The sequence below is a fragment of the Canis lupus genome, chromosome 4 (assembly GCF_003254725.2).
Source record: "Canis lupus dingo isolate Sandy chromosome 4, ASM325472v2, whole genome shotgun sequence".
Lineage (NCBI taxonomy): Eukaryota > Metazoa > Chordata > Mammalia > Carnivora > Canidae > Canis > Canis lupus.
This window is the reverse complement of record NC_064246.1, coordinates 49,232,669-49,255,345: the sequence shown is the minus strand read 5'-3', so window position 1 is coordinate 49,255,345 and position 22,677 is coordinate 49,232,669. Positions and strand designations below refer to the sequence as shown.

Sequence of the window (22,677 nt, the reverse complement as noted above, 5' to 3'; positions counted from 1 at the left end):
CTGGAAGGATAAAGTGCTTGAGCTGGGTCTTGATGTGGATGTGAGATTTTGATAGACCGAAGAGAGAAGACTGGCACTTAAGCAAGGATGATAGCATAAATAAAGACTCAGATGTAGGAAGCACCAAGCTTATTTAACTAGTTGTGAATTTTGAGTTTTAAGGATTCTAGTCTGTTACATCACATTTTTGTCTCAACGGTTTTAAAACAATTGAAAAATTAAATGAGTAAATTGAATGTGACCAAAGCATCCTCTTCATTACTGGCAAAGCTGATGGATCTATGGATTAGACATGGAAAATTCAAGACAGCTACTGCTGGGGTTGTTGAGGGTATGGCTAGGGAGGGAGGGTATGTTGAGGGTATCTGTGGCTCCATCTTCACCCTTGTAGATGAGGAAAGCCATTCTGGAGAATCATATGTTTACTCCAATATGTGATCCAGGCACCTTCCCAACTGATCCCTGATGATTGCAAAAGCCTACAGAAATCATTGCCTTAGACTAGTATGTGGATTCACTCTGTTGTGGGTGGATGATATTATACTAAGTGTGAGACTACCTGATACCTTTAAGTAGAGTTGAAACTTTAGGGAAGGCAAACGTTATCATGAGGTTTCCCTTATCATCCTGATAATCATGGTAGAAGGCCTAGTGAATGTTTTGCATTGCTCTCAAGTTGCATTCCAAATTCATTACCTATATATATATGAACCTCAACATCAACTTCTCCAAGTGTTCTTTCTCTGACTTCTCTTTCACTCAATCCTGATGCTCTACATTACCACAGAACTATTTGTAATTTCCCAAATATTTCAGGCTCTCACATGCCTCAGGGAATTTGCACTTGCTCTTTCTTCTGTATATCATTTTCCTACATTCTTCATCTGACAATTCTTTCTCCTTCATGATTTAGTTGAGATGAAGCAACCCATGAGAATGTTTGCACCTCTCTTCCTTTATTATCCTCTTTCGTGGCATTTGTAACAATGCTATGAATTGCCTATTTACCTCTCATTGTACATGGGTGGCACTTTGTTAGCTGAGAATTTCTCATTTATCCCTGTATCTTCAGTTCCTCCCACTGGAAGTGGCTTATAGCAGATGATCAATAAACATTGGTTACTATAAATCTATCTAATTTCCATTAGTAATCAATCTTCCTTAACTTTTAAAACTTACAATTCCAAAATTTCAGAGGAAATTCCCAGATATCATAACCTCTGCAAAACTACAACCATTAGAATTCAACAGTGGCAATATTAAAGGATGATAAGAGAGGGGAAAAAAAAGTCAAGTTCAGAAACATAAGAAATAGAGATTAAGAGACCGTGATTGTCTGAACCTCCTTAATTTGTGTTAAGGTTGTTTTGAGCAAAGTTATCAAATCTCCACACACTGACAAAATGTGTGTTTTGAATATAAATGTCATTTCTTTTAAGATGAAAATCTTCACTATTGCCTGTACTTTAGATATTTGGGGTGAGTGGATTTTCTCCCAAAATTAAAACTATGGTCAGAAAAACTAAGATTATTCTAGGTTTTATTAGGATGTTTTAGTCTATTTTCTCTATTTAATCATCTATATGATCTACTTTAGGTTTAAGACTTAATCTAAGATTTTTATAAGATTTTAAGATTGGGAGTATCCTTATTTATCATGTAATCCAACCATCATTGGAAGCTCATATCTTCAAACATGAGCAATACTGAGGTTTGGACTTTGTAGAGGATTAGATTGTCTGTCTTCTCAGTGTACTTTTAGTGGCTCTGGATATGACACTAGACTCATAAATGCCATAATGCCAGAAATCACAATATTGAGAATCTTGTCCACTGAGTTAAAGCATTGTGTGTATGAGATTCCCCTATAAAATGCGATGCTGTTAGGAAAGATAATCCTTAGTTACCTGATCTATTGTGTTGTCTTCCTTTCTACCAGATCAGTCAGAAGGGAGGGAATGTGACACAGAAAAGAGTTGAGTGTAGATGTAGAAACATGTTCTAAGAGTTAAAGTAACTTACTTAAAGTTGTATATCTAATAAGAACTAGAGTCAAGGTACAGATACAGATTGAATCTCAAAGCCCACACTCTTTTCATTGCATAAACTTGTTTAGAGCAAAGTGTGTTGCTTAGCCCAAGCAGGTCAGGCATAGGCCCTGTGTAAGGTTTGGCAAGGGGCAGGAAGGAAATCTTTGGTCACACAGGACAGACAGCATCAGGAGAAAAAACCAGAGAAATGGAAAACAAGAGCTATAATTTTAGCCTTTATAATGCGTTTGCTTAGATTCTCATAATTAACAAGAAAAGGGGGGAAATTGTGTTTTCTTATAACTGCTGGTCCAAATTTCTGAATGTTCTTCCTTTCCCGGGGATTAGAGAACATGGCTACAAGCCAAGCCAAGTATCTCTACTGCTTAGTTATCCTGAGGTCTCTTCCCTGGCAGAGATAACAGTGAGGAGGTGTATTGATTTCAACTCAGATTTTCATCTGGGTCATTCAACCTACATTTAGCAAGTGGCATTATTTTACTCCTGGAGGCAGAGAGTCACTGTCAGTCTCTCCTTGGAGGTCAGTTGACTAAGTGCAGAGAGACTGTTTGTTGGTATCCTTTCCCTTGTCTGTGTTTGTTTTACATAACAGCATGCCACAGCTCTTCAAGGAACAATGCTAGAAACTGCCCCAGTTTCCCTTCTTGTGACACATAGGGAGGAAACATCAGTACTTGAGAAATGCTGTTGCTCCATGCTCAGCTCCCAGCAAGCAGATAATCAATTCTCTCCAACGCAAAATTACTTTCTCTTCTCTCCTCTCCCTCTTAAGCCACATTATACATGGTAACCTAGAACAGAGAACTGATAGATTCCAATTCTCTGGGAGGAAGGTTGAGCAGTGAGGGCTTCACTTCCTTCATTTCTAAGATGCAGATATTGAACATGTTGATATCTAGAATTGCATATTTCTATGGTTTTGGTTAATGTGTTATCACGGTAGTGTATGCAGCAAAAAATAGGTATAATGCTTTTAGTGAAACCACCATGAGAGAATTTCAAATTGAGAATCAAGCTACAGAATTCTCTATTTTAGATCTGATGCCAACTAATTTTGTGGCCCTGGATGTATCCTTTTAACCCTGAGTTTCAGTTATAGCTAGATGGGATGATCATCAAGATTTCTTTTAATTCTAACGTCTAAGCTGTATGCATTCTTTTTCTATTAATACATCTTTTACTTACTCTGAAGTCATAGTTGTTTAAAGGAAATACTTTGGAACTAGAAGCAAAAGGAATCTGCTTATATTCTATTATCAGTGTATTTTCTTAAAAAGAATAATGGTCAAACTGTATAGAAGAGGGATGAGGGAATGCAGGAAGTGTTTGTCATCACAGTTTATGTCTTTCTACAAAAGATGGGCTATAGAAGACACCTTTTGAACTGTAGTAATCTGTTATTTTTTTTCAGAGATATTAGTTTGGTAACTTTGTATAAACAGTTAAAAATAAGTAAAGGAATAGCCCTAAGTTTCTAAAAGATAATAAAAGTGTAGTCCTAAGCCAATTTTCACTTTGTCTTGGTATTGCCCAATAATTAAAAGCCTTTGATAACATCTTTCCTACAAGAAATGTTCTAGGTTCAGTGGATAGTGAAGCCGAAGGGCAGTCGGGGTCTTTGGGCACTCATTAAGCCTCTCCCATCTGCATTTCCAGCTCCAGGTAACTGGGGTCTCTCTCAGCAGGTCTTTGGCTCATTTTGGCTTAAGTCGTTTTAGAATTGCTATTCTGTATCATAATTTTAGGGTGCTCAAAAAATCTTGAATAGTTTTTAAGTTTAAGCACTGTCTCCATTATACCACTGGGAAATCAAGGCTCTTATTCACTTTCAGACATTTCTTGTACCAGGCTCTACTTCATTTTTAATTTCAGTTTTGAAAGTTAAATGTCAACATTTCCTTTAAAAGTATCCATAATCTTTGAAAACAGAACTTCCCCTGTCTTTCATTTCAAGCAATGTTTTCTTCAGCTTTTGTAGAGATGGCTCATACTGCTAATCTTTGAGCACTGTGTGTGTGCATAAGACACTGAACTCTTCACATTCATTTTGGATTTCTCCAAAATGGTTGGAGAATGTGTTATTCTGGTCATCAAAACAATCATATCAACCTTGATTGAATGACTGTTAGGACATAAAGTTTCCTATTTCCAATTTCTTCTAGTTCCTTGTACTTGATGATTCTACTACTAAAATGAGCACCAGTGACACAAATTTAGCTTTTCTTGTTCCATCATTGGAGCTGTTTGTGTTAACAGGGGCACCTCAAGTAATTTTTAAATTGGGCTCATCTTACTGTATTTTAAAAATGTTACATGAAGAAAATTTGTACTGGAAGTTAAACATTTTCTTCTAAACATTTTTGGCCTTGAGTCTGCATTAAATGGTAGAATCCATGTTCATGCAAAAAATGGCTTGGGATGTTAGCTTTTCTTACCTTATATTCAGTCAGCAAGGCTTTGAGGTTATTCTTTATTCAAGTAGAATAGTCAATCAATCTGTAATGAAATAGTTCTAAAAATAAATGTTTATGTCTACCAAGTACAGTTTAATGCTTTATTTTGCTAAAATGCCTTGGTATAATATATTTGATATAATTTAGTACCTTTGAGAAGTTTAGCTAGTTTTTTTCATTTTTTTATTTATACCAGCTTTTATCTGGTTTTTGAGGGGCTAAGCTTATCCTATATATACAGGGGTTTTTCAAAGCAAGCCATTTTTGCTTTCTAATTTGTCTGGCATTTTTCTCAAGAAGAATTGGAGAAATATTTGCCATTGATGTTGATGTATAATACAGATGTGTTATTCTAACAGGCTGGTTCCTGCTCCCTCTCTATTAATTGTATGACTACTATAAGAGTATGTCTTAAATAGTTCAGTTTATTTGAGATAAACATATCAGTATACCCTATTATTAATGAAATTAAAATCTTTTAGCTTAAAAAAAAAGATGAGCTACATCTAAGTTTGGTAAATTTGACATTGGGGTAGATTCCAGATTGTTCACGAAAGCTGATACATGGCAAATAAGAAAAAAGAGGGATCTTTTCTTTTTGCAGAACGCAAGTCTTAAAACATGACCTAGAGTTTCATCCCTACCATTGTACAGATTAAGTATCCTAATATTTAACTTAAAGCAGCTATTTTCAATTCTTTAATAGCATAGAGCTTGAAAACCATTTTTTGTAAATTTTTCCAAGTACTACTTCATGCTACCAAATCCAATTAGTTGTCAAGAGCTGGTTGGGCCAAAGGGGCTATAGATTAATGCCTATAATTTCTGCAAAGTGCACATCTTTTAGAAACTGCTGGAAAAAAGTGAGATTTTTTTTTTTGTTCTCCCTGCCAAGAAGGCTATAGAGGGGAAGCAAGGCACTTCAATTTGCCATTATTTAAACACCAGATTCCAACTAGGCTCCGAATTTTATTGATGTTAACATCAAATCCTCCTTGAGAGATCTCGTGATCAGCTGCCGAAAGGTTGTTGCCTCAATGCTGAAAGAGTAATAGTGCTTAGCAAATAACTGCTGTCTACAGTTAATATTTTTCCCTTCTTATTTGCAAATCATAAAAGAAGTATTTCACAGAAAGAATTGGCTAACTCTGAAGTTTATTTAGGAACTCAAGCATGGGAAAGGAAAGAACATCTAATTAAATCTTTAATGCATAAAACCATACTTCAATTTTATAATTCACAGCTTAGGTATTCAAATGACAGTATTAATGAAAACAAAAAAGCTCTCAGGGGTAAATTGAGAAACCTAGCTTCTGATAAAGGTTCTGTGGTGTGACCTTTGGCAAGCTCAAATATTCCTCAGAGCTTTACTTTCTCATCAGGAAAATGAAAACAATTGGCCTGATCTCTAAATTCTCTTTCAGCTCTGACACCCTAGGATCAAATCCAAATTCAGCAATGAAAGTACTGAAAACTCCCTATATAATGAGGCCAAAGACACTTTCAGTTTTGGTGAACAGAACATTAAACCATTGTTCTTGCTGCTGATTAGACATGGAATACCATCTGTGAAAATAAAGCAAGTGCCAATTCAAAAGAAAAAAAAGAAAGATCTGGAGGGACTTTACTAATCTCCCATATCAATTCTGCAATAGCAGAAGCCAGATACAAGGCAGATACCTACATACCTTGGTTCACATGATCCTGCTCCCCAAACACTTTCTCCTGGAGGTCCATTTTGCCCAAAAACATAATTCCTTATCTTCCCTGTAGACAGAGAATGCTGAGCATCAATCCCCTGATCTAGACTGTCCATTATAAAAAGAGAGAAATACAACACTCCATGTGGCAAAGAGGTTGAGGCTAGAATTCATTCTTTGAGATATAAATAGAGAAAATGGATGTGGTTGCATGCTTTTCTCAAATCTTTATATTATTTTCCTTCATTACTCAACTCACAACAAAGGCTTTTTGGTGGGTAGAAGGAGGTGATTTTGTCTAATAGTTGAGTAGAGGCAGAACACATGTCATCTCTCCAGCCCTGCTGTGCTCTTGAGTGGGCAGTGTCATGTATTGAGTACAAGGCCTGCTGACCCCCAGTAGGGGGCATCCTTATATCCCCTCTACTACACTGTGGCCTTCTCAGGTCTTTATGTCTGTAATGCAGTCTTGTCAGGAGAAGGTAAAGGATAGATTGTTCTGCTCTCTTGTCTTTGACTCCAAGGCCGTTTCAGTGCAAGAAAAGAGTTTCTGTCAGGTGTACAGTTATAGAATTCTTATATTTAAAACCAGAGGAGGAAGGAATGGGACTAAGCTTTGGCTTCCTGACGGGTGGAGAAAAATGGATGTTATTGAAGATACAAATCAAAATGAACAGCTTTGATATAAACTAGATTCTCAAGGTCATAAGATCCTCTGAGTTATATGAAAACATTAGGGAAATGCAAAAAATAATGGTAATAATGCTCAGTAACATTTAGTAAGCACCTACTATGTCTCAGTCCCTATTCTAAACACTCAAGTGAAATCATTCCACTTCACCCGAATTCTAGTAGGTAAGGATAACTATTATCCCTGTTTTTCCACATACTAAAACTGAGACTAGATAAGTAACCTGTTTAAGGTTATAGAATGAATTAGTGTCAAACTAAGAAATTGCCAGGTTGTTTTTTTTTTTTTTTTTTTGGTCATATATCTCATTTCTTCATTTTCTCATTAATTTTAGAGCTGTTGGTGAAATTTGGACATGTTTCAAATATGCAGATTTAAGTAATATCACTAATAATAAATTTAAAATTAAAATCATGTTTAACATTTTATAGGCTCTCCACAAGATCCATTATTTGAGATGATTTTATTTTATAAAAAAGACAAAAAGAACCAGAAAGGAAAATAGGTGTACTCACAATTACACAACAAGATCATAAACAGGGAAGAATTAGAGCACAGGTCTACTGACTTTGAGTCTAATGGTTTCCCTACCAAAAGATAAAGCTGCCTTTTTCAAAGAAGTTGAGCTTTTTAGAACCAACTCTATGTAGTTTGATATTATTTACAGAGTTTAAAAAATACATATTAGTAATTATTTTTAACAGACATCTTAAAAATTATCTTAACTATCACAAAATACAAAGCTTCTTGGGTGAGAGAATTCCAGCATGGGGGAGAAAGCTTTAACATTGAGTGGTTGGGCATAGAGCAAAGAGCAAGTGAGGTCAAGGTTTTAAGCTTATAATTTTGCAGAGCATCCGCAGGAGTGATTTGACGTCTTGGGGAACATTTTGTGATTTGACCTTTTGCAACCATTGCCTGCAGTTGCCTGAATTTGGATGTTCTTTTTCCAGCTGCTTTCAAAGCTGTTTTAGAAAGCTTGGTATTCTGATAACATTAGGTTTCTAAACTTCGGTGGAGTCTTTTCTTTAAGAAAAATGTCAGTGCCTGGATTAGATTAATCAGGTCTAGCCTCAAACACAAAATTATGCCAGCCCATCAAATGAATAAAAACAAGAAATTACAGTGTTTGCACTGACGTGGTTATTTCTCCAGAAGAGTTTTCTGGGTTTAAATTAAAATCATTAATAACATTTTCTCTTTGCCTCCTGATTTTGAAACCATCTATAAGATACATTCATAAATCCAACAGATGGAATTCAAATACTATCTTTATTGCTGATAGCACTAATTTGGAAGATTCTTACTATTTCTCATCCAACTCTAACTTTTGATATTACTCAACTCAGAGGAGAAGTTGGTGTACAAGACCAACTACTTGCTTGGCTGAAACAATTGAGTACCTAAAGTAGGGACTGAGTGAGACAAACTTCTAGATTAATCTCTCAAAATTAATCCATGGCTTGACTCAGGAGACTTTACCAAATGGAGAAAAGATACAAGAAATTATTAGACCTATCCAGTAAAAAAACACCTAAGTGGGCAAGCATCTCAATTTTGCCTACCAGATAACAGAGTGAATTAAGTGGGAGAAAGTCAGAGTGGAATCTCTTCTTTCTGGTACTTTCTAAAAGGGTGGAAATTCCTGTTCATAGGTGAGGGAACAGAGGGAACTGTGGCTACCCATGGCTTTTTTCACGGACAGAACTGTGGGCCATGCCTTTTCATATAGGAAATCTTGTTTCTTTCTACAGGTCGCTAGTAGGATTTCTATTCTTTCCCTCTGTGAAGTACAATCTCATCATGTATATGTCAGAATGGCAAAGTGTAACATATTGACCTCTTTTCTGTGGTGTGGGTCTGGGATTACAACTGTGACAAATCAGCTATAATCTGTAATTACAAGGAGCAAAAAAGTCCTTCCTTATCTAGCACTTACCTATGGTTGGCTAGAAATAAACGACTACTATTTTTCTTAGGATTTCTCAAATATCCAGTGATACCTCTATTATGCCAGTTTAATTTTCTTATCAAAGTTGACGGATTTATCTATACTATGGTACATGCTTCTTATTGATATTTCTCTCCTGAGCTGTTGAAAATACTTCCACTCAGCAAGTTAGAGCCAAGAGAGCAAAGAGGGGAATATGAATTCATATTTTAAAATTTCTCCTGAAATGGGACTTCTCACAGAGCTAAATTAGGAGATCTGGTGTGTTACAGTAGGACTCTACCTGAGGAGTAATCATACGTAAGAGGATACTTTGTCATCTTTGACTGTCAAGCCATGTTAATACATAACTAGTCTAAGCATACTTGTCATGTTGAACAGAAGAGATAATTTTTGTGACACAAACCTGTGAACTATGTTAAAATGATGCTATTAATGATTTTCATGAATACATTGATGTTCACACAAATAAGACTGAATGCTTTACTATTATTCCTGATGGTTTCAGGTAACCTTTTAACAAAGGATAAAAGAAATCTCGCTCAAGAGGAAGCTTGCTTACCAATGCTATAGAAGCTCTTTTGCAAAACAACTGTCCTTAGGAAGCTGCGATATACCACTTAATGTACTACATAAAACATGTTTAATATCTAGTCAGTTGTTTGTAGGAGTTAAATTTAACTGTGCTGAGAAATTGCATTCCTTTAGGATGGATCAAAGTGGCAAATGCATTCATTTGTATCTTCAGCTTTAGATTTCTGAGCTAGAGTTGCTTTATTTATATAAATCCCAAGGTGAATTTATTTGCTACATAGTCAGAATTTGGTAATGGACCCAAAATAATGAAATGTATTACAAAAGATCACAACGAACTAAGAAACTGGCAACTTCTTCAGCAGATGAAGAAAAGTGATTTACACTAGTAAATCTAGTGAAGAGAATTTTCTAGTACAGTAATGCAGAGAACTGAGATATTAGCAAACACTTAGGTTTACTGTGTAAACCTAGAGAAAACTACTAATCTCTGGAGGCTTTTCAAATATTAAGCTTCCTTCTACCTAAAGCTATTCTCCAAAAGGACAACTCTAGTATGGTTGAGTTTCCCTCCTGCTAAAAATGATATGCCTATCATATAAGGTTCAGGAACAAATGAAAGGAATTTTTCTCTTTGTGGTTGGAGCCCTCAGTTATCCAAACCAACTTTCTATATTAACTATATTCAATAATTTCTCAACTTTCTGCTTTGCTTCCCCCTTAACCTTTATTTCTATGATCCTAACCACTGGCTCAAAATGAACAGGCTATTTACTACAAAAGGAATACTTCTTTGGGAGGTAGGAGTCTGGGGTCTGCCACTAGGTAACTCTGGGTCCTTGGATAAAACACCAGTTCTCCTTTGATGGGTCTTTAAGAGGGTAGAATTGATTAATATGGATAAATTCTAGGACGCTTACTAACTGGTTCTCTTTTAGATGTTGAGTATTATTTCTTCTATACTTAATATGTGCCAGAATGGGATTAATAATATTACAAAGATTATGCTACTTTGTAATAATATATTAGTGGGCCTTTTATTATGGGCCAGGAATTATACCAAGTACTTCACATACATTGACTCTTTTTAGTTTAGTTTCACAATAACCCTGTGAGGTGGAGTTTTTTTTATTATCCCTATTTACATATAAGGGCACAGAGACTCAGAATTAAGGCACTTTCCCCAAATCACACAACCAGTTAGTGACAGAAGTTAAGACTTTTGAATTTAGCCAGTCTGACACCACCGTCCTTGTAGTGGACATTTTTTATGACCCTTCCTTCCTGTCTTCTCTGAGCTGGTGTACCCATTATCCAGGTGCTATAGGAGGTGACTGCTGGCAGCCCACCACTGTCTCTTTCTCTACAGAATTGTCTTTGACCAAAATAGAGCCATCCTGACTAGGAAATTAAGACTACTCCACCTCAGCCTACAGAGCACAAATTACTTCTGCTCTTGCCTCAAGGTGGCTGGTGCTACCTCTGTAGGATAGCTTGTTCCAGAACCTCCTAGAAGCTCTCCTACTTAGGATGAAGCCAATCTATCCTTAGCTTTTTTGCCACTGCCAGTTCTTGTTTCCTTCCCTCATTCTGCTTCTTCTGTTGAGCCCCAATAAGTCACTTATCCTTGCAGGAATTCTGGAGTCTCTCTCCACTGCTATGGAATCTAACTTGAAGCAGCTCCTGGTCTTCACCACAATTCTATGCTCTTTTTGCTCAGTGGAAAAGTCAGAGGGAGTCTTTAAAAAATGTATTTAGCCTAGTAAAAAAGTATAAGTTACACTTTTAATTTTCCATTGTAATTTTTCCAATTGCTATTTTGATTTTTTTTCAACATATGAGCTTAAAGAAATAACTGATGAAATAAAAATGGTGAAGTTTTGAAATGAAAACACACCTACCTATTAGACTTAAGGTGAAAGACTGATTGATCTGTTCCAGTGGCCAAGCCCCTTTGTTCTCTTCTCTCATTAATTGGATCTGGCTGAGAAACTCAAATCACCAATCGATTCTTTAATAAGCATAATGTGGTCCTCTGATATAGCTGATTTCCCTTTCCTTTTTTCTTCTTGGCAAGCAGTTAACATTGCTAACAGCTCACTGTGACTTTATATTCACATCTCCAGGGATTACAGTCAGCAAGGTATTCAGTAAAAATATTTCGAAAACAATAATTTCTAAAGTGAAAGTTTAATATTTCAAAAGTTCATGTTGATCCCTGCCTTGGTCTTAAATGCTTTTGGTGTAGAGTTCACCCAGGGTTTTCTTCATGGCTTTCTAAGCTAAAACATTTATACATCTAAAAAATAATTGTTGAATTCCTTCTATGTACTAGGTACTGTACTAGATGCTGAGAATAAAATATCCAGCTAAGTATAGCTACTTCTCTCATGGAACTCCTGAAACCAATTACAAATTGTAATCCAATATTCACACCAATCATATTCTTTAAATTGTGGTCAGTTCTCTAATTGTCAAATGATACAGTGAGGTTTTACTAAAGACATTAGATTTATTGAGGATTTATTTGATGGTGGAATAAACTGATATCTGAAGAAAGAATGGAGTTAAAGTAAAGACGAGGTATTAGATTTTGAGCCAAGAGAACCAGCATGTGAAAATATCCTAAGGCAAGAAGTGTAAAGGCAACAAGTGTGAAGAAATACTATTTAAGATGAGGCTAGAGATGTAATCAGGGGAAGTCTATACAAAGTTTTAATGGACAAGTTAAAGGATGTTAGTGTGTTCTGATATCAATGGAAACTTATAGAAGAGTTTGGAAGAACATATATGTGTGTTTCATGAACCAAGGAACAGAAGATATTCCAGAAATTGGAGGTAATATGGCAAGTGAAGACAAAAGAATGAGCAGTACCCCTTAGGAGAGGAGAAAGGAGATCAGGTTGGGTGGGTATTACAGGAGGAGATCATAAATTATGTGAGATACAGTGGGGATGGTTCAATATGGATCAAGGTAAAATGGACCAGAAACACATGTTAAAGTTAAATAGTATGAATTTTATACTGAGAAACTTGAAGGGAATGGCATAAGCAGAAGTGCATTTTAGAAGAATTGGTTTAAACTAGCACTGTACAATTGAGCTTTCTATGATGAATTACTTTTTCTATAGTTTGTACTATCACTATATAGTACTCAACTATCCATATGTAGTTACTGAGCACTTGAAATACTCTTGATGAACTAAGGGGATAAATTTTTAAATTTTATTTAATTTTGTATTTTACTTAAGGTAAGTATCATCTTAGCTCAAGTCTAGTCATGATACAGAGTATATATGTATGGTAGTGTGGTGGTGCTGGGGACATTTGGAAGTTGGAATGAGGAAAAGGAGATGAGCTAGGAATCTGGGTGAGAGAGGAGGTCAGGAAGACGAATGACAGAAAAATCATGCAAGTGTGAAGTGAAAATATTTAATTTGCTTTCTCTAGGGCTTAGAGAACATGAAGGGAATGATGAGAAAGGTCTATGTTAAATTCAGATTATAGACAGCCACCCATGCCAGACTAAGGGGCTTAGATTTTCTGTGAAGAAGAACATGAATCTCTTTAAGGTTTTCAAAGATTGGAATTATTTAAGCAGAATTTTCAGAAATGGGCTTGCCAGAAACTTCATTTAATTATGGTATGTAAGATAAATTAGCTTGGGTATTTTTTGTTTGAGCCCTTGTGCCATTGAGTAGTGATGCTACATCCCTATGTCTTTCTTAGCCTGAGGAGTCCTTGATGGTAAGGATTACAGGTTAGCTATATTTTCCTTTCTTCTGACCTCACAGGACATAGTTGCTGGAGGAACATTGTATGTAATTCCAGAAAAGTTAATTGGAGCCTCAGCCACCATTGGAAATAGTGGGCAGGTGAAGGATGCAGAAATGCATGGAGTGGCATGTATAGAAGTTAGCAACTGATTAGATTTGAAAGTCATTACTTACCAGTAATGCTCCAGACTCCATAAACTCAGAGACTGTGATTCTGCCCAAGGACTAGATATTCTCTCTTTTAGGAGAAAAGCATGGTGCCAATTAAAAGGCAATATTTACAAAGCATTTTTTGGGCAATTTTTATTCCAGATATCTTGAAGTCAAATATATTTTTATTTTTATTTTTTTAAATATATTTCTAGAAAGAGATTTCCAGATTACCAAAAAGTCAATGTATACCCTTACCAAGAGCATAGCTCTTTGTTCACATCTTGTCTGTACTTCCCTCTATATAATAGAATAAAAGTAAAATGCTATTCTTTTACTTGGCATTTCAATGATTACTGCTGATATTGAGAATATTCATATGTCCCTTTATTGTTCATTCATTTTGTTTAACCTAGTTTTAAAATTTGGGTTTCTTTTTTTTCAGTGATTAATGGGAATTGTTTATCAGTGATATTAACCTTTGATTTCTTATTTTGGAGATATATTATTTAAGTGTGGTGTTTTGCCTTTTAAAATTATTGAAGGCATTATTTTTTTTTTAATTTTTTAAAAGCTGTACATTTGTTTGTTTGTATTTAAAGTAAACTCTGTTCCCGCTCAAACTCACAGTCCCAGGATCCAGAGCAGCATGCTTTACCAACTAAGCCAGAGGCACCTCCTAAGGCATATAGGAGTTTTATGTTTTACATGCTAAATGTGTAAATATTTTTCCTTTATGCTTTCTATATTTTCCCAAATTAAAATACAGTCATTCAGCCCTCCTGCTTTCCTGTAGCCAAAGCAACCTCATAGAAGTATACCACAGATTTAAGTATTTAATAGAGGGGGATATAGTTGGATCGAATACATGGTCTCAACACATGTGTCTATCTATCTGAATTGTAGTCAGACAAAAATATCATTTTGTACTATCTGATATCATTCCCACTTAATCTATTTAATTTAGAATCAGCTGTGAGATTCCATAGGTCTTAATCTCCACATTCCCTCATAAAGAGCTGTATGGATAGCAGTGATTCAGAATATTTGTTGACTTAAATAAAGAGACTAGAGAAAGGAATGTTAAGAAGAGTATAACACTAATACTATTATAAGCATGAGAAAAGCATAACAGTATTATGCCTTCAAAGTCAATGTAGTAGAATAATATATACTCCATTCAACTATATTTAAGTGGAGTAAGAATCATGAATGAGGAACAAAGTGAAATATTTGGTTTTTTCACCATCCTGAAAAGGTATTGATGATGTTAAGAGATAATATATGCAAACCATTCAGCCCCAGACTCTATGTAGAGTAGTTCTCTTTTCAGGTAACCAGAAAATTCTTGTCATTATTTCAAGTGCTCATGGGGTGGAAGACTTTTCTACCATTGAAATCTTTACGTTTTTAGGAAATAGTTTTGTATATGAAATAAGATCCTAAACACCCTAATAAACACTGAATTTTAAAGGTTTAATATGGTTAATACCACAGCTTAAAAAAAAGTGGAATTCATTGATGTTGATAGTCTCTTCCTAAAATCAGACATAAGAAGCTTATAAAAGATAAAGAATGGACATTAGTAGGTGTTATTCAAATTATATGTCTTGTCTTTTCAATCATAGCCTGTGTCTATTACATCCTAAATTAGGACAAAAACAGGGACCAAACTAACTTATTAAATGCTATGACTTTAAATATCATGTGTTAGAATAAATCAATAGAAAGAATATATTTTGAACACCAATAAAAAATAAATTTATAAAAAAAAGAAAGAATATATTTGAAGTGGCTGAAATAACCACTTTTAACTTGGTTGGCATTTAAACCTTTTGGGCTTAGGAATCACTGATGTGGCACTTTTAGGAGATTTGATTTTATAGGCTTCTTGCCCCAGAGTTTTTAAAAATACAAAAAGGGATGTGGCCTTAGAGATAAGACAGACATCAGGCTGTCACTGTGAAGCTGCTTTGCTTTTAAATGGCCTGTTTCCAAGTTTGAATTCGTAATCTAGTGGTAGAAAAGCTTTGGATTTGCTGGCAAAGATGAAAGATGCTCAGAAGCTATTACCTTAAAATAGATATTGATAGATAAATAGGTTATGAAAGCTTAGATTCTGACCTAAAGGGAACTGGGGTATTGAATTGAGATAATTCTCTTGTTAACTTGAGACAAAATTAAAGTTCACCTTTAAAAGAGTCAGATCATTAATGCCAAACTGTAGATTTTCATTCACATACGTGATAAGAAGTAAAAAGAAGTTACTAAAATTATATAGATTTATTTAAGATATTATAATTTGTAAAGTCTCACTTAAACACATGTTTAAAATATGCAGAAAACTCTCAAGGACTCTGAAAATAGGGAGGAAAAGCATTCACTGAATATTATTATTTAAAAAGAAAAACTCTCTTTGTTTTTCCTATCTAGAATATGAGAACTTGCATTTGCCTATAGTATTTTGATCAAAGGCACAGGAAAGAAAAAGGCAGACAGTAGGGATCATCTCAAATTAAATGTCTTTACTTCGCAATTACAGCCTACGACTAAAGTAAAAGAAAAACAGAGACCAAACTAATTCATGAAATGCCATGATTTTAAATAGTTTAAGTCCAGATAAATCAACACAGGACACATAATCTCAGAGAAATAATCAAAATCTACTTGCTCTCAACAAGAAATTTCCACCTTTAAGTTTTCAGGGATAGTTGCTCAATAATGGCTACTTATCGATCTCTGAGAGGAACTGATGTTCGAATGGAAGCTGAATTCCCTAATTAGTGTCTGGGTCACTGTCACTGTCTTAACCAAGCCTGACTCAGACAAGTGACAGTACATCAATTCACCAGAAGGAGGTTTTCATAACTCCACTTAGGAAACACTGCAGGGTGAGAGCGAGAGTCTTTACTCCTTGTAAGAGTAGCCAATGGAGGGTTTTCTATCTCAGCAACTTGGAAAGCTGTGCAATGACACTTGCCAGTGGGTAGGAAGAACTGGAATGAGGAGTGATAACTCACTCTGCTAAGTCAGTCTTTTCTGCATGAGGCTTCTAAAGTACGTTATTTTCAAATCAAATCTAAATCAGCCAAATAAGTAGAGAAACATAGGCACAAAGCCAAATAATTAAATTAAAGCAGAGGATTTGGATTTGTTCTTCATGTGTTTTAGGACAAATTATAATTTAGTAAAGAAGAAAAGAAAGAACATTTGAAAAGTGATCTGATGTTCATCTCACATTGCAACAGCAGACAGTATAAAGAAAACATAAATATATAGTAACTGGGATATGATTCCATAGTATTTTATCCAGTTTTAAAATTTTTAATTCCCTAAAATTTCACTTGGAATCCTATAAAATGAAAAACATGGAATTTTAAAAGTAATGCATGCATCATGATTTTAAAAAATTAGAGACTTCAAATTGTGTCACATTAAGTTGTTCTCATGCTTAACCATATAGTTATTCTTTTATTCCTTTATTACTCTACTATCAGGAGTATTTACATAAACTCCTTTCTTAACTCAATGTTCCAGAATACAGCTTTTTGATTTTTGTTTTTTTTTTTCCGTGTTTAAATTTATAAGTTCATTCTTTCCTTTGATCATTTATTCAACAAATATTACTGAATCCCTATTGGGAGTCAAACAGGTTGCTAAGTACTGGTAGTGCAAAGGTATGTTAAAATAGGCACTGCTTATGAATTTGTGCAGGTAAATTCTAATAGAGATATTACAAAAATAGCTACACAAATGAAAAATTAAGAATTACAGTGAATGCTATGAAGGAAAACCGTATGATTCAAAGAAAACATTAAAAAATGTCTCAGCATAGGAATCTGGTTATAAATTGAGTAAAGTGGGCATTTACCAGTGTCAGGCACCAGTATATTCCTCTGTGGCTAGTATGGAGAAAGGTCCTGAGAACAAGAGGAAATTGTTATGAACCTTAGGGTTCATTGCAGGTATGAGAGGCATGGTGTAGAAATGCTGTTCCCCTCCCTCCCTCTGGAACAGAAAGTTGTATATTGTGTATATTAAGTAGATAGTGAAGGCACCATCCAGAAATACTCGAAAGAAGAAAATATTATCAATATACTCAAAATGTTTTCTTCCATCTAGTAGTCACATTACTTATAAAAGGATCAGAATTCAGTTTGATTTTTTGTTTGTTTTTTAACCCAAATGGGTAGAAGATAGTTTCAACATACCCCTTATATAGAACTCTAAAATTAAATATGTGAACATGAGGACTGAATACATGCTTATTTTTAAAAGCTTTGCAGTTTTTTATTGAAGTATGATTGACATACAGGTATCCTATTGGTTTAGGTATATATCATGGTGATTTGATATTTTTATATATTACAGAATGATCTCCACAATAAATCTCATTACTGTTATCATACAAAATTATTATAATAGTACATAGGGATATACTATGGATTATTTATTTTATAACTAGAAGTTTGTATCTCTTAATCACCTTTACCCATTTGACCTACCCCCAACTCTTCTCCACTCTGGCAATCAATGGCTTGCTGCCTGTATCTATGCGTCTGTTTCTGTTTTTTAGTTTGCACATATAAGTGAAGACAATATTTATTTCTCTATTTTACTGAGCATTATATACTTAGCATCCCCCATGGTGTCACAAATGGCAAGATTTCATTCTTTGTTTCATGGCAGAGTAATATTCCATTGTATATATGTTACATCTTTATCAGTTTATCTGTGGATGGACACCTAAGTTGCTTCCATATCTTAGCTATTGTAAATAATGCTGTATTGAATACAGGAATGCATAGATCTCTTCAAGTTGGTACTTTTGTTTTCTTTGGGTAAACATCTAGAAGTAGAATTGCTGAATTGCATGGTATTTCTATTAATTTTTTGAGGAACCTCCATGCTGTTGCCCATAGTGGCTACATCAGCTTACTTTCTCAGCAACAGTGCACAAGGATGGTTATCTTTTCTCCATGTCCTTGCGAACACTTGTTATTTTTTTATCTTTTTGATAATAGGAAATCCAACAGGTATGAGGTGATATATCACTGTTGTTTTAATTTGCATTTCCCTGTTGAGTAGTGATGTTGAACATCTTTTCTTGTGCCGGTTGGATATGTGTGTGTCTTCTTTGGAAAAATATCTTTTTAATTCCTCTCTTCATTTTTTAATTGGAATTTTTATATTAAGTTATGTAAGTTCTTTATATATTTTAGATTTTAACACCTTATCGAATACATCATTTGTAAATATCTTCTTGTACTTGGTAGATTATCTTTTCATTTTGTTGTTTTCCTTCACTATGCAAAAGCTTTTCAGTTTGATGTAATTTCATTCATTTATTTTAGCTTTTGTTGCCATTGCCTGACACTGATCCAAAAATCTATTACTAAGACTGATGTTGAAAAGCTTACTGCCTATATTTTCTTCTAGGAGTTTCATGGCTTTATGTCTTACATTCAAGTCTTTAATCCATTTTGAATTAATTTTTTATATAGTATAAGGTAGTTTTCTAGTTTCATTCTTTTGCATATGGCTGTCCAGTTTTTCCAACACCATTTATTGGAGATTGTCTCTTCTTCATTGTGTATTCTTGCCTTGTTTGTCATTGATTAATCGACCATATAAGCATGGGTTTATATCTGGGCTCCTAACTGTAACTGCTTTCCAAGTTTGGTAAGAGTTTGCATGGTGCTATCTTTGTTCTGTTTCAGGAGATTATGTGGTCATGTCTGTCTACTTTGACCTAAGCAGAAGGATGGGATACTTCACCATCCAGACCTACATTCCCTGCACACTCATTGTTGTCCTATCCTGGGTATCTTTCTGGATCAATAAGGATGCTGTTCCAGCCAGAACTTCTTTAGGTGAGACAAATTTCTTTTTGTTTTAGTGTTTCAAGATAAGTACTCAGTATCTGTAATCTTCATTCCCCTAAATTGATTTGCTTTTAATTCAGCCAGCAATTACATAGAAATGCCATTATTTCATTTTAAAGAAAACTAGCATATTAAAACAAAACAGTGTTCAAAAGTTTTCCAGTTCTAGTTTTCCTTAATTACCTCAATTCACTATCTTTAGAAAATTCTCATAATAAATTTGACTAGGGAAAAAAAAACCCAGACTTCTAATTTCAATAGATTTTTCATTTTGGTCTCTGGACAGTTATATGCTGGAGCTGCTCACATAAGCTCATGAGAGCTAGTTGTGTTTATTCTTTCCAAATGTATTGAGAGATACCATATTGGTAGATTGAAGTCAGCCAAGGTGAAAGTACTAACATCATGGAAATAGGCAAACACTAAAAATCAGGACTGCTTTTTTTTCCCTCCCTAGAATCAACTGTTAAACATTTACCAGCACATGACTGGCTGTTGATGAATTCCAACATCCATAATTATCATAATGACATTTGAAGATGTACATATACACCAATTGGATCTGTGTAAATGAACCACTGAAAATATTTTTGGAAAAATACCTGTGACGTTTTGGGAACACCACCCATCCCCACCATGAACACATACACTTTTAAGATTATTTGCATCTTGGTTGATGTATATATTGATACTTACCTTGGAATTTCACATCTTTTTCCTTATGTGAGGAAGAAGATTCACATAGATTATTGCAAAGCCACAGACTCATAAGTCATTGGGGTGTAGGTCCATGAATGTTAAATATTTACTAAGAATAAAGCTGTTGAAAGATGAATTATAAAATCACATTCCTCTTTTATCAGCTGTGTGAAAACTAGAACCACGTCTCTTGCTTGCTCTTTGGCTAGAGAGTAAATATAAATGCAATAGTTAAGAAGAGCTCAGGCTTTAAAATCCAATAAATCTGGATTTCATCCCACATGTATAGCATGGCCTTGGAAATGCTCTTTAATTTCTGTAAATCATAGTTTACTCAAATATGAAACATATAGCATTTTCTGTACCTAACTTGTAGGATTTTATTAGATTAAATAAAGTATTCCATGCAACATGCATGAAACATAGTAAGGTTTAGAAATGTTGGCAGCTACAGTTGACTCTTGAATAACATCGGGGGTAAGGGCTCTACCTCTACCCGTGCAGTCAAAAATCCATTTATAACTTTGAACTCCCCCCAGACTAATAGCCTATTGTTGACTGGAAGCCTTACTAGTAACACATATATTATATTAAATGTATTATGTACTGTATTCTTACAATAAAGTAAGGTAGAGAAGAACAACTATTAGGAAAGTCACAAGGAAAGAAAATACATTTACTATACTGAACTTTATTTATTGAAAAATTTATATCACTAGAGGGCCTTTACATGTCTAGCTGCATCTCCGTCCAATTATAGGAGACGTCTATCTAAATTTTGAGAGCTTGGCCTGCATGTCAAGATTAAAAATATAATAAAAATTCCCCAGATGATTCTAATATGTGATCACATTACCTTTTCCAGTATTTGCAATCAAGTGTTAAACCAGATGACCCTAAACACTGGTGGAACTTCAGTTTATTGCCACAGAATATTCAAAGCCAAGTTGTTTGATGAGTGAGATAAATATACCTATGTGGCTCAGACTCCTGACTGCTTTCTGAGCTCAGACCACAAGAGCATGGGGAGCAGTCATTTTGGGGCTTGTAACACTTGAATGAAGTTTGGTACACAGGTGATAGCTGGTAAACCTTAATCATGATTTAATGGATGAAACAATAAAAACACCAGTCGGTATTTTTCACCTGAGTAATCTGAGATGAGGTAACATGTCTGAAGAGCTTACTTGATGCCAAGACTGGAGGAATTGATAAAAGCTATGGATATTTTTCATCTATCCCAGGTAAGAGAAATCTAATTCTTTGCTTAGCCAAACTGGGCTTAAAAACCACCCCCAGGGGCACCTGGGTAGCTCAGTGGTTGAGCATCTGCCTTTGGCTCAGGGTGTGGTCCCAGGGTCCTGGGATCAAGTCCTGCATTGGGCTTCCTGCAAGGAGCCTGCTTCTCCCTCTGCCTATGTCTTTGCCTCTTTCTGTGTGTCTCTCATGAATAAAAAAAATAAAATCTTTAAAAAACAAAAAACAAAACACCCCCAGCTATCTTGTTTTGTGATTGGTGAATCAGTTAAAATAACCACCTGTCTGCCACCCATTGTTCTCTTCTCTGCAACTCCAAGCACAAACTGAAAATTTCATGAAGTGGTGCTTTAGGATTCTTCTTTTACATGGCTGTGATGAACTTCCATGTAGCCTAAATACTGTCTTCCCAACTTGCTAGATAAGTGTTTAGACATGTCAGATTTTCTTAAGTTAACTTATCGATGGTATCTACTATAATTTCTGACATTTTCACTCCTCATAGGTCAAGCGTGGCTTGTGGCCTGAAAGTGAAGGCCAACATGCCAATTTAGTTTTTAAATTATCCCCCCAAATATATCCACTGTAATTGACTATAGTCAAGAACTTCTACATGCATTAACACATGGATAACTCAAATGAAGTTTTTTTAGTTTGAAGAGAAGTCTGTCCTCTAAAATAAATATTTTACATTTATTGATATTTTACTAGGAACTGACAATATCTTCACAAAATGCTATGAGATATGCACCTCCCACACCCTTCCTGGTTTATAGAAGAGAAACTTCACCATTGCTAAGGTTCTACAATGACACTATAGAAGACCTATAGTCCACATGATCTCAAATTAGAAAAATACATTAGCTCTCAAGGAGTGTCTGGTGCTTCATGCTACATATTAGGTACATGTTCATAGAAAGGGAATGTAACAATGTGGGTCAGAGCATGGCATTTTAAGTTAGACTTTGTAGGCTTGTTTCTCATCTCTCTCACTTTCTACCTTGGACAAATTCCTTATTCTTTCTGTGCTCAAGTTTTTTTCACTTGCAAAAAAGGATAACAGTGATAATCCTCATTGTGAAGATTTTGTGGGATAATATATAAAGTGTTTGATGCAGTACCTGGCCAAAGAAAGAGATCCATAAATGTTAGCTACTGTTATGTACAGTTAAAACTCTCTCTTACAAGTCATCAATATGAATTCCTATTTTTAAATTTTTTTTTTAATTTTTTATTTATTTATGATAGGCACACAGTGAGAGAGAGAGAGAGGCAGAGACACAGGCAGAGGGAGAAGCAGGCTCCATGCACCGGAAGCCCGACGTGGGACTCGATCCCGGGTCTCCAGGATCGCGCCCTGGGCCAAAGGCAGGCGCCAAACCACTGCGCCACCCAGGGATCCCTGAATTCCTATTTTTAAATGTAGGAGGGTCTCTTCGACCTTTCATATATATACTATTCATTGATTATTTTATTTATGCATTAAAAAAAATATTGAGTCCCAACACTATACTTGTCTATGAGATCACA

The 22,677-nt window shown here is 35.1% G+C and overlaps 1 protein-coding gene across 3 annotated transcripts in view; it reads left to right on the top strand.

Moving 5' to 3' along the window:
- Positions 1-22,677, top strand: part of GABRG2 (gamma-aminobutyric acid type A receptor subunit gamma2) — a 107,323-nt gene that overhangs the window by 70,029 nt on the left and 14,617 nt on the right. For 2 of the 3 annotated variants that reach the window (XM_025434767.3, XM_025434766.3), the window contains exon 7: positions 19,027-19,179. The exons of the other annotated variant lie outside the window; for it this stretch is intronic. In XM_025434767.3, the coding sequence (XP_025290552.1) occupies positions 19,027-19,179 (153 nt within the window). The remainder of the gene's footprint in view (positions 1-19,026; positions 19,180-22,677) is intronic. 3 annotated transcript variants of the gene reach the window in all.